Here is a 15,967-nt window from a genome sequence, read left to right as displayed (position 1 = left end):
AACAAGTTCCAGTTACTTATCTTTCCATAGAGTCCCCTCCTGTAGATGCCCCAGCTCCTGTTCACAGCCTTGTTGGAGAACATGGCATACAATGTGAATTACAGCAGATTCCAGCTTTTGTCCAAATTTACCCAGGAGGAGGGAGGCAGGAGGAAGAGAGAGAATGAGAGCCCATTTTCAGACAAGTGCCAGTGATACTAATCAGGGTGCAGACATAGGGCTTTTGCAAAGAGGGACTTGCCAAGGCTTGCAGTTGGCCAAGGATCACTGTGCTAGGGTTCAAACAGAGACAGGGCAGGCTCCCAAGGGAGTCCCTGGTTTGGGTGAGTTCTTGGGAAAGACAAGGTTGGGGGAAGACAGTTCTAGAACTTTCTACTCTATCTCTGAACACCTTAAAAATATTTTTACTCAACTTAAGTCCATCGGTTAAATAAATACAGTACCTGTTTCATAGCATAATCATGATGATTAATAAACACTTTTTTAAAAAAAAATCTGTAAGTGTTAACAAAGTATATCTTACTTTTGTGTTGGAGGCTACCAGGAAGTATTTGCCTGTCCCAGTATAACCTGTAAAGACCACCTTAGAGATCCACAAGAAATGCTGGTCCCCTGATCAGCAGTGGCACCAACACCTGAGAGCTTGTTAGAAATGAAATTCTTGCTGATTGAGAAATGCTGGGGTGGGGCCCAGCCATCTGTTTTCAATTGACCCTCCAGGTGATTCTGATGCACGTTAAGTTTGGGAACCATTGGTTTATGCCAGCATCCCCCTCCCTGAGTTTGCTGAGAACTTTACCACTTACAAAGTGTCTTGCATTTGCTGTTTCACACTCATTTGTATAACAGCCCTACTGATAGAAATTGGGATAAGGATAGAGATAGAGATAGAGGCAGAGATAGAGATAGAGATAAGGGTAAGGATACAGGTAGAGACAGAGAGGGATAGGGTTAGTGATGGGTATAGGAATGAGATGAGGATAGAGTTAGGGATAAGATAGAAATAGGGATAGGGATTATCTTAGTCCATTTTCTGCTGCTATAACAGAATACCACAGACTGGGTAATTTATTATATGAAGAACAAAGGTTTATTTGGCTCATGGTTCTGGAGGCTGAGAAGTCCGAGAGCATGGTGCTTGCATCTGGTATCATCCCATGATGTAAGAGTGAAGGGTGGAAACAAGCACACAAAACAGAGTGAGCAAATGGGGGGATGAACTTATCCTTGTATCAGGAGCCTACTCCCACAATAACTAACCCACTTCCAAGATAACAGCATTAATCCATTCATGAGGACAGAGCCCTGATGACCTAATCACTTCTTAAAGGCTCCACCTCTTAACGCTACTATTACAATGGAAATTACATTTCAGCATGAATTTTGGCGGGGGCATTCAAATCACCACAGGAATAAAGATAGAAATAGGAATAGGGTTCAAGATAGATATATAGGAGTGGACATAGAGATAGAGACTGGGATAGGGACAGGGTTAGGGATAGGGATAGGGATAGAGAGCAAATTGTCACCTCATGACTGATGAGTAGAGGGGGGCTCAGAGGGGTGGTGCGACCTGCCTGAAATCACACATCACATAATGAGCCAGGACTGGCAGTTCCCTTTTCCCCATTATTTCAACCTCAGGGAGATAGAGATTGTTTGAAAGGAGAATTAAACCAATGGCTTCTCTGTGTTGTACAGAATTTTAAATGAAAATACAGGCTTCCCTCCCACATAGAGTGCAGCAAAGTGGCTGCCATGAGCCTGAGATCATAACTTCTGCCATGACTATGATGACTGGCTGCTCCTTGCTCAGGGTGGACCAGCACTTCCCTCTCCTCCTCTCATCTTCTGGCTGCTGAGTTCCATGGCCAGAGCCAACCATGTGGGTCGGCAGACAGCAAACTTGAGGACTTCAATAATACTTACTAAGTCAGTTCACTCATTACATTGGATCATTTTAATTTGTAAATGATCATTTTTCCTCTTAAGCTATACCCCTCTTTCTAAAGAACACACACAGTGGATTCAGTCAAGGATTCAACAATCATCTATACATAAGCAAGCTCTGATGCTGGAAAGACGTGCATGCAGAATAACTTAGGCCAGAGTTGGAAGCCATCTTGAAGATTATCTGGCCTGATTCTTTTTGGAGAAATAAAAATTGAAAGTTGCATTGTTCACTAACTTTCAGGAAATTGATAGGTTTCATATTGAAGCTTTCAGTATGTTCAACAAGTCTTCTTATCTAGGACTTCTTTAGTTTAACATTGTGTCATGCTTTGTTTAAAAAAATTACGAAGTCTAAGCAATGACTTGAATAGAGATTAAACATGTGAGTAAGATCACAGTATTGTCCTTATTTTTAAGTAGTATTTTAAGAAAGTTTCCTCTGGAAATGTTTAATTACCGAATTCCAAAGTTAAGTTCCCCTTCTCCTGAAATCTGAACAAAATTTAGTATTGTATGATCCCTGAACATGCTGCCAGCTCCTTGACACCTTCCCCAATAGCCTCTCTGAATTCCAGAACTTTTTCTGTACATCTCTTTAAAACCATAGCATCCTGACTGACAATAAATCTTAGTGAATTTTAATAATTATGATAATGATAACAACAGCTAACATTTGTTAAGCACTTATCATCCCCACGCCACTTTTCTAAGCCTCTTACAGGGATTAACTCTTTGACTCCCCCATTTTACAGATTATTATTATTCCCCCTCATTTTATAGATGAGGAAACTGCACCATATAGAAATATAAGAAATGTGCTTCAGTTGCTCAAACACTAGGCCAACTCCCTTTAAGCTTTCAATGCTCTTAATGTTTTAAGGCAATACATTTGAAATCAAATGGGTTGAAATCACATTGATAGAGCTTCAATAAGAACAGTGGCTTATTCTTTACTTAAACATGTCATACATGACAGTTTGGTTGTGTGTCTTCCATAATCACCTTCCAACTCAATGGAGTCAGCACTGGACTCCATTATGCCATGTACCACACAATGGCCAGGAAAAACAATGCCAGTGTCGCCTTCACAGCAGGCATTTATAGCAGACATCAGATCACTACAGAACTAGAAAATAACAACATATTTGCAAATAAACACCCTGATATGCTCTGGATCTGTGTTCCCACCCAAATCTCATGTTCAATTGTAATCCCCTATGTTGGAGCTGGGGCTTGGTAGGAAGTGATTGGATCATGGGGGCGGTTTCTAATGGTTTAGCACAATCCCTCTAGTGTTGCTCTCGTGATATAGTCCTCACGAGATATGGTTGTTTAAAAGTGTATAGCATCTCTCTCTCTCTCCCTCCTGCTCCAGCCATGTAAGATGTACTTGCTTCCCCTTCACCTTCTGCCATGGTTGTAAGTTTCCTGAGGTCTTGCCTGCCATGTTTCCTGTACAGTGTGTAGTACTGTGAGCCAATTAAACCTCTTTTCTTTAAAAATAAATTTTTTTAAAAAAGAAACTTGGTGGAAGTCACACACAGTTAATTAATAATAGAACTAGACTTCAAGTACAGGTGATTTGACTAAAAAGAACCTGTTTAGTATTTAATGAATGAGTGAGGAATGGATGAATGAGTGAATTATTGGTTGATTGGTTGGATGGATGGATAGATGGATAGCTGAATGGATGGATGGTTATATGTATGGTTGGATGGATGGATAGTTGTAGAGCTGTATTTATAGTTGGATTAATGGCTGGAGAGATGATGGAAGGATGGATGGGGCGATGGATGGATGATGGGTGGCTGGGCAGATGGATGGATGGACATGGATGAATGGTAAAAATAAATAATAGAAAACAATACACTTGAGTCATCTCTAGGCTGGCCTCTATGTTCCTGAGCAGCCAGCACTGATGTGCATGGATACAGGCTGGGCTGGGACAAGAGGTTGTACCCAGAGCTGCATCCTGTGTGGGCTGGAGAGGATTGCTGTAGTTGAACCAACAATTGCAGGATTGACCTGGGGATGACAGAATGGTCCCAGCTGACCCTTTTACCACCTCTTCTACTGCTGTTGTGTAGGGCTGGGGGATAATGAGTCCCATAATTTGAGACATGAGAACAAAATGCCCTCTTGGGAAATGATTATCCCTGAGGTCTGAGCTGCCCATTGGCTGGTACACCTTGGGGTAAGAACCAATTCTCCAGGAACACAGAAATCATCTGGGAACTGGGTTTACAGTTATTTACCCCAGTCTCTCAACTGGCTTTTAGTGAAGCAATTTTCAGCATCAGATTAAGTGTAATGGACTATTAGGATCACTAATTGTTGTGTTTTTAATAGGAGAAACACTCTGGAGTAGTTAGTATAAATAACTTGCTAAATGCTGGTAATTACACTTCTTTGGAGAAACCAGGCAAGCCAGGTTTCTGAGTGCATGTGTGTGGGCCCCAGTTATTGAGTACTCTTGATTTACTGCGATGTAAACATGGATATTTTTCCCAATTGCGTCCAGCTGTGCTGACCCCGCCTCTCACCCCTGCTCTTCTCATCAGGCAGCAGGCAACCTGAGTGATAGCTGATGGCTCATGCTGATTCGTCTCTGTTTACATACTTCTGGTTCTACTGGGAAGCAGGCTAAGGTCTATACCTGCCTGGGGTTGAGACCCGGCTCCCCACTTTCTTAACTGTGAGACTGGGTGCTTCCACTTGTGTTCTCTAGAATGGGGATAACCACAGCCCCTACTTCCACCATCCTTGTGGTGAGAACTGAGGTAGGTAACCTATGCACACCACTTAGAGCAGGGCTGGTGTAAGGCAAGTTGTGCTTTTATTAGGGCTGGGGCAGTCTCATTAATATTTTCTACAGCTTGGTCCTATTTGTTTTAAAATGTTAATGTCATATTTGATTCAAGGACGTTCTCCCTCTATGCTTCCCCCACCACCACTGCTCCAGCCTTGACTTCTGCTCTGGAAAAAGTGAGGAGTGGATGGACGGATGAGTGGGTGGGTGGATGGATGGAAGGAAGAATGGATGGGTGGAGAGATGGTTGGATGGATGGAGGAGAGGGTGGATGGGTGATGGGTGGATGAGTAGATGGATGGATGAATGGATTGTTGAGTGAGTGGATGGGTGGGTGGTTGGATAGATGAATAAATTTTGTATTTGATGGAAGGTCTTTCTTTCTTTCTCTCTGTCTCCCTCCTACTGCCCCAGCCCTGACTCCTGCAGCTGAGTGAGGAGTGCTGGGGTGCCTGTTCATCTTGTGTCCCTCCCTCTTCCCTTCACTGTGTGCTCCAGTGTGGGTAGGGAGGAAAGAGGAAGAAAAGATAGCTCCTCACCTGACTGTCTAGAGTGAGGACGCCATCCTTTCGTTGGTCATCCTTGCCGCTGTGGTCTCTGGCCTGCGTGTGGGCAGGCGTGACTTCCCTGAGCATATAGGTGGTAAATTTTCAGAGTGTTTGCCTGTCCCCAAGTTTTTTTTTTTTTTATCATTTCCACCTATTGGAAAAGGTATGAGATTTTAGGTTCAAAATAATCCTTCCTCTTAACTTGATGGATTTCTTGTCTTGTCTTCTACAACAATTTGCAGTCAAGAACTCTGATAATAATAATAATTGGAGACACTTTCCCTTGTGATAGTGGTACCAGATTTAGCAAGTAGAGATAATGCACAACATTTGGGACGTGCTTATACTACAAATTGTTACATTTCTGAAATTCAAAATTTAACTGGGTAATCTGGGTTTTTTTCCAGTCACCCTACTTTAAGTTAACCTGCGTTTGTTGATTTCTCTCAAAGCCTCTAGATGTCATTATTTTTGATATTCTGAAATTCCACTAGTGTCTGCATGCAGGACCCTTCCTTGTGTCTGTGCAGCCCTCCGTGGCCCCTCTACACTGAAAACATGTGTCTTCTATTTGTTTGGTTGGTTTCTTCCTCTCCTTAGTTCTCTCTGTTCTCCCCTGGCACTTTTACTAGATGCTATTTACAGATTTAAACTGCCTGTTACTACCTAAATAACCTTGATCTAGTTAATTCACTTCTCTTAGCATCAGTTTCTGCTTCATGAAATCAGCTTAATGAAACCAACCTCACAGCAACGTCATAAGGGTTAAATTCACTGGAGGATGTAATGCCCCTTGCATGGTGAGCGCTATGGGTACAGCCCCGATCGTGCCTTCACGAGGCCAGAGCATCCACGCTGTTCTGCCCATGTGGGTACATCAGACCTGTGGTAGGATGGCACTTCCTGCCTCTTGTGGTTGGGTAGGGCCATGTGACTTGTTGGGGTTAATTAATCACGGCTATGTGCCCTGCGGCTTTTCTGGATAATGGATTTAGTTGCCAATGTAAGACCCACCAGCACACTCTTCTGCTCATCCACAGTGAATGACAATGTCTCTGATGGTCTGCTCTGACACTGGATTCTAAGTGAGGATGATGTAGGAGGCAGCCCCTGTTGACCTTCAGTAGACATGCAGCATGAGGGAGAGACTGACTTTTGTTTTATGGCACTGAGATTTGGGGGATGCTTGTTCCTGCAGCACAGCTTCACCATCCTGACTGATACACAGGAAGAGCCAGGATTTCCCTCTCCTCCACTACTCTGCATTCATGCAGCTGGTGTCCTGTGACACTGCATAGTGAGTGTCCTGTGCTGCTGCCAGCCAAGCCCAGACAAAAAGACAGAGTCCATCCTTTGTTGACCTTCTTTATTGAAGTCTGGGGGAGGAAGTGCCTTTGCCCTTGAGCTGGTTCTGAGCTCTGATCAATTCAGCCACAACAAGGCTCATCCTGCAGGTGGTGTCGAAGGCACAGGCGACATGGTCCTGAAAGCCACACATCAGAAGCTTTTTCTACTGATGATGGAAGAGCCCATCTCCTTGTACTCCTTGCTGGTGACCCACATATCCTTGAACGTGGAGAGTGAGCACAAGATAGAGCCACCTACCCAAGCTCCATAGATGGAATACGGACAGGTGGCCACCTGGATGGGGTTAAGGAGGCAGAGGAGAGTGGAGGGCAGAGGAGGGAAGGGGAGGTGGGGAGGGGGCAGGAGAAAAGAGAAGAAAGCAAAATCAAAATACTACTCTGAAGTAGGGACACAAAACGTCCGCCCCTGAGAGAACTTCATGGACAGTTGTCTCTCCATCCTGGCAAATACAATCTATGATTTGCCATTAAAGATGTCAAACATTCTATGCCTACTTCCTGTAGCTTTATTTTTTATTTTTATTTTTAGAGACAGGGTCTCACTGTGTTGCCCAGGCTGGAGTACAGTAGCACAATCACAGTTCACTGCAGCCTCAACTTCCCAGGATCAAGCAATCCTCCAGCCTCAGCCTCCCAAGTAACTGGGTCCACAGGTGCACACTACCACACCTGGCTAATATTTTAATTTTTTTGTAGAGATGAGTTCTTGCTATGTTGCCCATGCTGGCCTCAAATTCACGGCCTCAAGCGATCCTCCTGCCTCAGCCTCCCAAAGTGCCGAGATTACAGGCGTGAGCCACCATGCCCGGCCTGTAGTTTTAAACTATTAGATAAAATGAATAAGAGCAGAGAGGACTCATACCCTTGGCATTTTAAAACATGCAACACATTTTATCCATATAGAATGACGGTGCCTAAGGCATAGGTATTTTGTAGAAAAATTTGAAAATACAGATAAGCAAAATCAACCAATCACCAGTCATCAAATCCCCTAGAGAAATTCCTTCTAGATTGCGATGGGGAGCTTTCAAGACTTCTTCTCTCTTTTGTTAGGCTCCTCTTTTCATGACAACACCTATAAAGTGTATATTTCTTTCCATTTCTATTTTAGGAGAGAAAGTAGTGTTTCTTATACCAAGTCAGATCACCTCTGGGCTGGGAGGAAGTGAAAGTCTCTACAGCCATTTGTCACTGATCCAGGTGACAGCCCCTTGGTGGAAGAGGCTCCCAGGTGCCTGGCATTGGCCCTTTCTCTGCCTGATGCAGGAGGCCAGGCATGGTGGTGTGCATCTGTGGCCCCAGCTTCTTGAGAGGCTGAGGCTGGAGGATTGCTTGATTCTGGGAGGTCGTGGCTGCAGTAAACTGTGATTGTGCCACTGTACTCCAGCTTGGGCAACAGAGTGAGACCCTGTCTCAAAAAATGAAAATAAAGGCCGGGCATGGTGGCTCACACCTGTAATCCTAGCACTTTGGGAAGCCAAGGCATGCAGATCACCTGAGGTCAGGAGTTTGAGACCTCCCTGGCCAACATGGTGAAACCCTGTCTCTACTAAAAATACAAAAAATTAGCCAGGCAAGATGGTGCGTGCCTGTAGTCCCAGCTACTCAGGAGGCTGAGGCAGGAGCATTGCTTGAGCCTGGGAGGCAGAGGCTGCAGTGAGCCGAGATGGCACCATTGCACTCCAGCCTGGGCAACAAGAGTGAAACTCCATCTCAAAAAATAGATAAAATAAAAAATAAATAATTAAAAAGAGGCCCCTGGGGCTTAGGAAGGCTAAGGTCACTTACTCCAGGTCAGACATTTGTCATTTTCACACGTTCACTAACTTTCCTTAAGGCACTTAGGTAGATAATAACATGACATGCTTAGGATTCTAAGACACAGGGAGCAAATGCCTCGCTGCGGGGATCTGCAGGCACGAAGCGCTGAATGGAGATTTGGGAAACCCGAGGCGTAGGTGAGAGGGAGGGAAGAGTGGTTCCCTGACTCAGCTGCCCAGTGTCTCCTGGCTCTGTCACACCACAGAACGGCGCTTGGCTTGGAAACCACTTGCTGGCATTGGTTAAGAAGAGATTTATCATTATAGCTAAAAAAAAATAAAAATAAAAAGGAAGAGTCAGGAGGGGAAAAAAAGTGTGGTTAGGATCAGGGCATCAGGCAGAGAAAGGGCGGATGCCAGGCACCCAGAAGCCTCTTCCACGAAGGGGCTGTCACCTCAATCAGTTGATGACCTCATCTGTATCTTATCTAAACAAATACACAAAACCAAATGGAGACTGGGATGGTGTGTGTGTTAAGAAGAAAGTAAATTGGCCAGGTGCAGTGGCTCATGCCTATAATCCCAACACTTTGGGAGGCTGGGGCAGGTGGATCACCTGACGTTAAGAGTTCCAGACCAGCCTGGCCAACATGGCGAAACTCCATCTCTACTAAAAATACCAAGATTAGCTGGGCGTGGTTGTGGGCGCCTGTAATTCCAGCTACTCGGGAGGCTGAGGGAGGGAGAATCGCTTGAACTGGGAGGCAGAGGTTTCAGTTAGCCGAGATTGTGCTACTGCACTCCAGCCTGGGCGGCAGAGTGAGACTCCGTCCCCCCCCAAAAAAAAACGAAGAAGATAGCAAATCACTAACAGAAGATGGCCAAAGGATTGGATTGAACAATTATGAGAAATATATTTACAAAAAAAAAAAACAAACAGAAAAGAACAACAAACATTTCTTCTCCATCTACCCAGGCGCCCAGGGGTTTTGAGAACAAAGGACCCTGTGCTGGCTTGGACGTGGTCCAGAGCTGGCTCAGCTCTCGCCGGGACAGATGGGAGGCTCGGTGTTTCTGTGGGCAATTGGGTCATCCATTCGAAAAGCCTCAAATTGTGCATGATTCTGACTCCAAAATCCACATCTAGAAATGGATCTAAGGGTAAAATAACATTCTGAAGAAATAAGGGGGAATAATGGGCAGAGTTTTAGCTCAAGAACATTCATTACAGCAGATTTAGGTTGCTGGGAGAAACAATTATTTGAAAAATTGTCCCCATTGAAATGAGCTGTTCTCTCAAGGTGGATGATGAACTCATTTCAGGGAGAGGATTTTCTTTAGGCAACAATTTAATGAGCTTTATGGATGCTTACAGGAGAATCTACCACTGTACCTCTTTCAGAGATGGCTTAGATGGAGAGAAATTCTGCAGAGAAGAGCTAAATCACAGCCAAGTAATGGGAAATGGGCGATGTCATCATCAAGCTTCATGGAGAGTTTTTGGCGGGAGGAGGCAGTGGAGGGCACCTTGAGGACTCAGAAGGATGAAAGGGCTTGGACCAAATGCAGCCCAGCCACATGCTGGCAGGACAGAGATGGCCCAAAGATCCCCTTTGCAAATATGGTCAAGAAACCTATAAAAGTATGCCAGGCGTGGTGGCTCACACATAACCCCAGCACTTTAGGAGGCTGAGGTAAGTGGATCACTTGAGCCCAGAGTCCAAGACCTGAACCAAAAAAATTAGCCAGGCATGGAGGCACACGCCTGTAGTCCCAGCTACTTGGGAGGCTGAGTGGGAGGATCACCTGAGCCTGGGAGTTCACCTGAGCCTGCAGTGAGCCGTGACCATGCCACTGTACTCCAGCCTGGGTGACAGTGAGACACTGTCTTATTAAAAAAAAAAAAAGGAAAGAGAAAAAAAGAAAGTTATGAAAGTATGATATTCAATTTTAATTTGTTTTCCATGCTGGGCTAAGCAGTAGCCTTCTGTTCTGATTCAGTCAAAGTTCATTACACACAAGAGCCTAGAGTGGTCTAGAAAGCTGAGAGGAGGGAGACCAGAAACAGGCTATGAAGTGAGAGCCAAGGGCTTTGGAGTGAGAAGGTGGGAGGGGTGATGGTTTTAATAGAATGTAAATGCCTATGATGTAACATAAGATGGTCTAACGAGAGCTGCAGACTAAGGGAGGAAGGAAACGGATAACAGTTTTACAGCATCCAATGAATGTTTACAGCCTATATAAAGAGGGCTGAAGACTTGGGAAGTGACAAAGCAGTGGGAAGATGTTTTGTGTAATCCTGGCTGATGCATTTGTAATTCCTGATGCTTGTCTGTTGCTACGGAGGAGGGATAGGGACCATCTGGGACAGGCATCACTGCTGTGCATTCTCTTTCAAATCTCACCCTGGTCTACAAAGCAAGGACAGGAAGGGTACAGGGAACACTGTCAGATGGGCAAGGAGAGTCTCAGAGGCAGCCGAAGATGCTCTGAGGATAGGTTCCGGACCCTTCCCTCTGAGCACGTCTGCCTGCAACCAGGCTGAGCCCCTAGGGTTGGGGGTGAGAGTGATGGGTGATAGGGTGTTATAATCTTCGAGAAAAGTTTGGGGGGCTGTGGGCAAAAGAGAGCAAGTCCATGCCTCCTGCCTCTAGACTCTGGAGGAAGTCACCTTGCAGTGTCCTGTTCCAAAGCTGGCGGCTGGAGTGGAGGGGACAAGGGCAGTAAGACAGGTCTAGGGAGGACAAGAAGTGCTGAGATGGCCACTCATGCCCCTGCCCACCCTGGTGTCTGGAAGATCCCGCCCCCTGCCCCACCCCCACGGAGCATACAAAGGGTGGCTGTGAACCCTGGTGACAGGCCCGAGGGGAGTGATGGTGTCCCTCTGGTGAGAGTCTGTTGTGCACCTGCAGGAGACCCCATCACAGAGCGCCCTACAGTTGGCCAGTGGGATTTGCAGCCAGCTCAAGGGCCAGCTGGTGAGATGGGAAGGATTCAGGGCCAGCTCGACAGGGACACCCTGCAGTGACAGCCCCCAAAGACCCCACATCAGAGGCTGTGAGGCCAGACGCAGACACAGAGGAAGCCAGAGAAAATGTCCACTGGGGACAACCCTGGGTGGGGCCCCCACGGGGGAAGAGTGCTTTCATTTAACCAAGGTAGGCTGCGTTCATGGGACAGCTGCTGAGCTCAACTGGAAATGAGTGAGTGACATTGCCCTTCCTGCCTCAGCCAGCCAGGCCAGGTGTGTCCCACATCCCAGCAGTCCCAACATCCTGACAGTCCCACATCCCAGCAATCCCAACATCCTGACAGTCCTACATACCAGCAGTCCCTACATCCTGACAGTCCCACATACCAGCAGTCCTGATATCGTAACAGTCCCACACACCAGCAATCCTGACATCGTGACGGTCCCAACATCCCAACAGTCCCGACATCCCAACAGTCCCAACATCGCAACACTCCCAACATCCCAGCAGTCCCAACATTCTCACAGTCCCAACATCCCTGACAGTCCCGACATCCTGACAGTCCCAACATCCTGACAGTCCCAACATTCCAACAGTCCCGACATCCTGACAGTCCCAACATCCCGAGTCCCGACATTCCAACAGTCCTGACATCACAACAGTCTTGACATTCTGACAGTCCCAACATCCCAACAGTCCCGATATTCCAACAGTCCCGACATCCCGACAGTCCCAACATCCCAACAGTCCTGACGTCCCAACAGTCCCAACATCCCGACATCCTGACAGTCCCAACATCCCAACAGTCCCAACATTCCAACAGTCCTGACATCCCAACGGTCCCAACATTCCTACAGTCCCGACATCCCAACAGTCCTGACATCCCAACAGTCCCAACATACCTACAGTCCCGACATCTGACAGTTCCAACATCTCAACAGTCCCAACATCCCAACAGTCCTGACATCCAAACAGTCCTGACATCGAAACAGTCCCGACATCCCAACAGTCCCGATATTCCAGCAGTCCCAACATTCTAACAGTCCCAACATCCTGACAGTCCTGACATCTCAGCAGTCCCAAAATCCTGGCAGTCCTAACATTCCAACAGTCCCAATGTCCTGACAGTCCCAACATCCCAACAGTCCTAATGTCCTGACTGTCCACACCTTGTGTCCCTATGACATCTACTCTGCACAGGAGCCTGAGCAGTTCTCCAGAGCCTACTTGGACAATGTCTCTCCTCTGCTGAACCCTGCCGGGGGTTTCCAGCCCCTCTTGGAATGGATGTCCTTCTGCAGCATCTCTGACCTTGCTTTCCTGTTGCCTTTGCTCACTCGGCCCCAGCCAACCCTTCCTCGCCCTTCCTCCAGGAAGCAAGCCTCTGAGCCACTGCATGGGCTGTTCCCCCCATGGCTGAATGCTCTTCCCTAGATATCCACATGGCTCACCATTAACTCAAGTGCTTACCCAACGTCCCCTTCTTGAGGAGGCCCACTCTGGCCCACCCTGTATTCAGCACCCCCGACCCTGCCCGCACTCCCTCCCACCTCGTCCTTTGCTGCACTTTCCCCATGGATCACAGCCCTCCTGACATGCCACTCATGTCCCCTTCATGTTTATTCATGACGTTTATTGCTTCCCCCGGCAACTAGAGTGAAAGCTCCAAGGACTTCCCAGGTGCCAGGAGCCATGCCCGGCATATCTGATGCGTTCAAGATACATCTGTGGAATGAACTTGAAGCGCTCCCAGAGGGGATGGGTTGGGGAAGCCTCACCTTCACATAAACTGTAGGGGACACCAGCTCAGATATTTCTCTCTGCATCCGGAATTGCAAGCCGGGGCAGGAGCCCGTCCCTCCGGACAGTAGCATGTGGCCGAAGAGAACCTTCTGGAGGTTGGGGTTGCAGGAAGTGATGCTCTGGATGGCCATCGTGTGGATGCCAGGGGTGTTTTTCCCTGTCAGGACAGGCAGAGGGAGGAAGAATGTTGGAAGCCAGAGGCTTGGCTGCTGCACACCTGGGCCCCTGCCTCCCGGCGGAAGGCCTTGGGTGCTGGAAACCTCCCTGAGTCTTAGGTAGCACCCAGCAAGGTAGGCAAACATTAGCTTAGCTGGGCTCCCACTGGGGAATGCAGAAGCCACCCGGCCAGATGACAGGACTCGGCTGCTCCTGGTTGAGGAAATAAATAGGAATTCTCCACTCTCCTCCAGGAGAATTTATATTCAACTGTTATTGACAGTTCTTAACATGTAATGCCCTGGTATCAATTGTATAAAAAGATTCCTGTCGAGGCAGCATCCTCCTTCCGGCAGCGTTTGAGAAATGACACTGATCCCTCCTTTCTTGGCTAATCATTTCGCCACATGAATAAACTCAAATACAATGAGAACTGCCCTGAAGAGATGTGTGCATTGTATTACTAGGTTGGTGCAAATGTAATTGATTACTTTTGCACCAACCTGATATTTTCTGTTCAACATTGTGAGCCCCTGGAAAGGCTGGGTGGTGCCGTCCGTGCCTCTTGCCTTTGAGGTAAAATTGCCGAATAACCTTGGACTCATGACAAAAGGCTAACCCCAAGGGGCATTTAAGAGAAGCCTGGCAGGAAGGTCCTGCTAGCTTCACCATTCTGGGGTGGTGTTCCTGTTCACTGAGACCCAGCCAGACCCCGGGGAGAACTTCCCCACGGTGGGTGAAGAACCTCAATTTCTTCTCTACTTCACATTGGTGGTACACGTGACCAGGCCATCCCCTGCACAGTTGAACAGGGGAACACAGAGATAAACCAACTAACTTACAGAAGATTCTAAGTGCCAGGTACTCACTGGGTCCTCATCCTGGGGAAATGGTTTTACTTCACCGCCCTTAATTCCCCTTTGTCCTTTATGAAGGTAACAAATGAAGAATTGGACTCCAGGGAACACCTGCTTTTCCATGTCGACCAGGGAGATTCCATCTTCCCCACCAGTAGGGATTTCACCCCCTGTCATTTTTCCAGTTCCACCAGGATAAATGTACCAGCTGGAGCATTTAGGCAGCTCCATGCTAACTCAAAGTCTCTAGATCAGCCACATTTGTAAAGCTCCCTCCGAATCCAGGGTGATTACATGTCTGTCTTAAATAGTCTTGATTTTTATATTTCAGATTATTTTGTAAGTAGGCAGAGTATAAACCATACATTATGAAAGAGAAGACCTTTTTGGTGAATCTCCTTCTCTGTAAAATGGGATAATTTTACAGAGGTGGATTTGGGAGTAGATTCAAGGATATAACACACACAATGGTCAGTGAAGCGACAGGCAAACTATAAGTGCCTAGTGAGTGTTAGCTGGTGTCGGAGGAGCTTTTGAAACAGCGTGCCTGTTTGCTACTCAAACCAGACCCCCTCCTGGCAGCCCTACTTCCTTCCTTCCTTCCCTCCTTCCTTTCTTCCCTTCTTTCTTTCTTTTTTTCAGATGGAGTCTCACTCTGTTGCCCAGGCTGGAGTGCAGCAGTGCAATCTCGGCTCACTGCAACCCCCACCTCCCAGGTTCAAGCGATTTCCCTGCCTCAGCCTCCTGAGTAGCTGGGACTACAAGCAATGTGCCACCCTGCCTGGCTAATTGTATTTTTAGTAGAGATGGGATTTCACCATGTTGGCCAGGCTGGTCTTAAACTCCTGACCTCAGGTGATCCACCCGCCTCAGCTTCCCAAAGTGCTGGGATTACAGGCGTTGAGGCACCACGCCCGGCGCCTTGTTTCTTACAGGGTGTTCACTTGCTCATGTCCAGGCTAATTTCTGTCCCCTTCCTGCGGATTCACCTATGAGTTTTGTCTGGAAGAGCACCTCTGGGCAGAAGAAGCTCTCCTGCCCAACGGTGATCTCTTGGCCATCAGGCAGCTGATATTTCCGTTGGTGGGAAGGTGAATCAGTTTTCGTCTTTTCCTTGTCAAAGTCCAAAGCCACATAGCAGCATTTCTCCTTCATGTCCCGGATGTACTCTCGATCCCCTGTGGGACAAAGGAAAAGTGCCAAACAGAAAAAGGCGTGAAAATGAGATGAGTTCACAGAAGTGCCTTTGGTGAGGTTGAGGCTGCACCACTGGAGCTGTCATTTCTATTTCCATCTCACACTCCTGGCGCTCTTGTTTGTGCCATGTGTTGAGACTGAGTTTGTGGAAGAGTAGAATAAGTATGTCTTGAACTAAGATAAAAGGGATTAGGAAATTTCAGCGTTTCAGAAGTTGATCTCCTTCTACATATGGTGTATGTTTGGGGGAGGGTGGGGGGGCGCTGGAAAAGCAAACCCAACTTTCTTATCTACTGCTATGAGCGGTGCCGTTGGTGCCCCATCCCCCAGCTGCCGCCTGCTCACAGCTGCCCTCTTCTCTGGAGAATTGCCCACAGTGGATCAAAATTCCCACCCAGAAATATCTGGAAGGTTACATACACTCCTTCTCTTTTTGGATGGCTGACAACAGGCTTTAAACCCAGCTGTGTCTTCTCGCTTATGGTTTCACGCTTTTTCTATCACTCTTTTTGAGTTGGATCAGGGGAACTCTGCACCGCCCACCT

At 47.1% G+C, this 15,967-nt stretch overlaps 1 protein-coding gene across 20 annotated transcripts in view; it reads right to left on the bottom strand.

Moving 5' to 3' along the window:
- Positions 1 to 6,661: 6,661 nt before the first annotated feature.
- The window catches only part of LOC129008092 (actin), a 40,857-nt gene continuing 31,551 nt past the window's right edge, over positions 6,662 to 15,967 (bottom strand). For 14 of the 20 annotated variants that reach the window (XM_054439870.2, XM_054439868.2, XM_054439869.2 and 11 more), the window contains 3 exons: positions 15,215 to 15,403; positions 13,188 to 13,369; positions 6,662 to 6,951 (listed from right to left, as the gene is read on the bottom strand). In XM_054439870.2, coding sequence (XP_054295845.2) covers positions 6,808 to 6,951; positions 13,188 to 13,369; positions 15,215 to 15,403 — 515 coding nt within the window. In that variant the 3' untranslated portion in view covers positions 6,662 to 6,807. The remainder of the gene's footprint in view (positions 6,952 to 13,187; positions 13,370 to 15,214; positions 15,404 to 15,967) is intronic. The other 6 variants (XM_054439877.2, XM_054439879.2, XM_054439878.2 and 3 more) reach the window with 1 other exon arrangement.

The sequence above is a fragment of the Pongo pygmaeus genome, chromosome 9, assembly GCF_028885625.2.
Source record: "Pongo pygmaeus isolate AG05252 chromosome 9, NHGRI_mPonPyg2-v2.0_pri, whole genome shotgun sequence".
Lineage (NCBI taxonomy): Eukaryota > Metazoa > Chordata > Mammalia > Primates > Hominidae > Pongo > Pongo pygmaeus.
The sequence above is the reverse complement of the archived record's forward strand: the minus strand, read 5'-3'. Positions and strand labels throughout refer to the sequence as shown.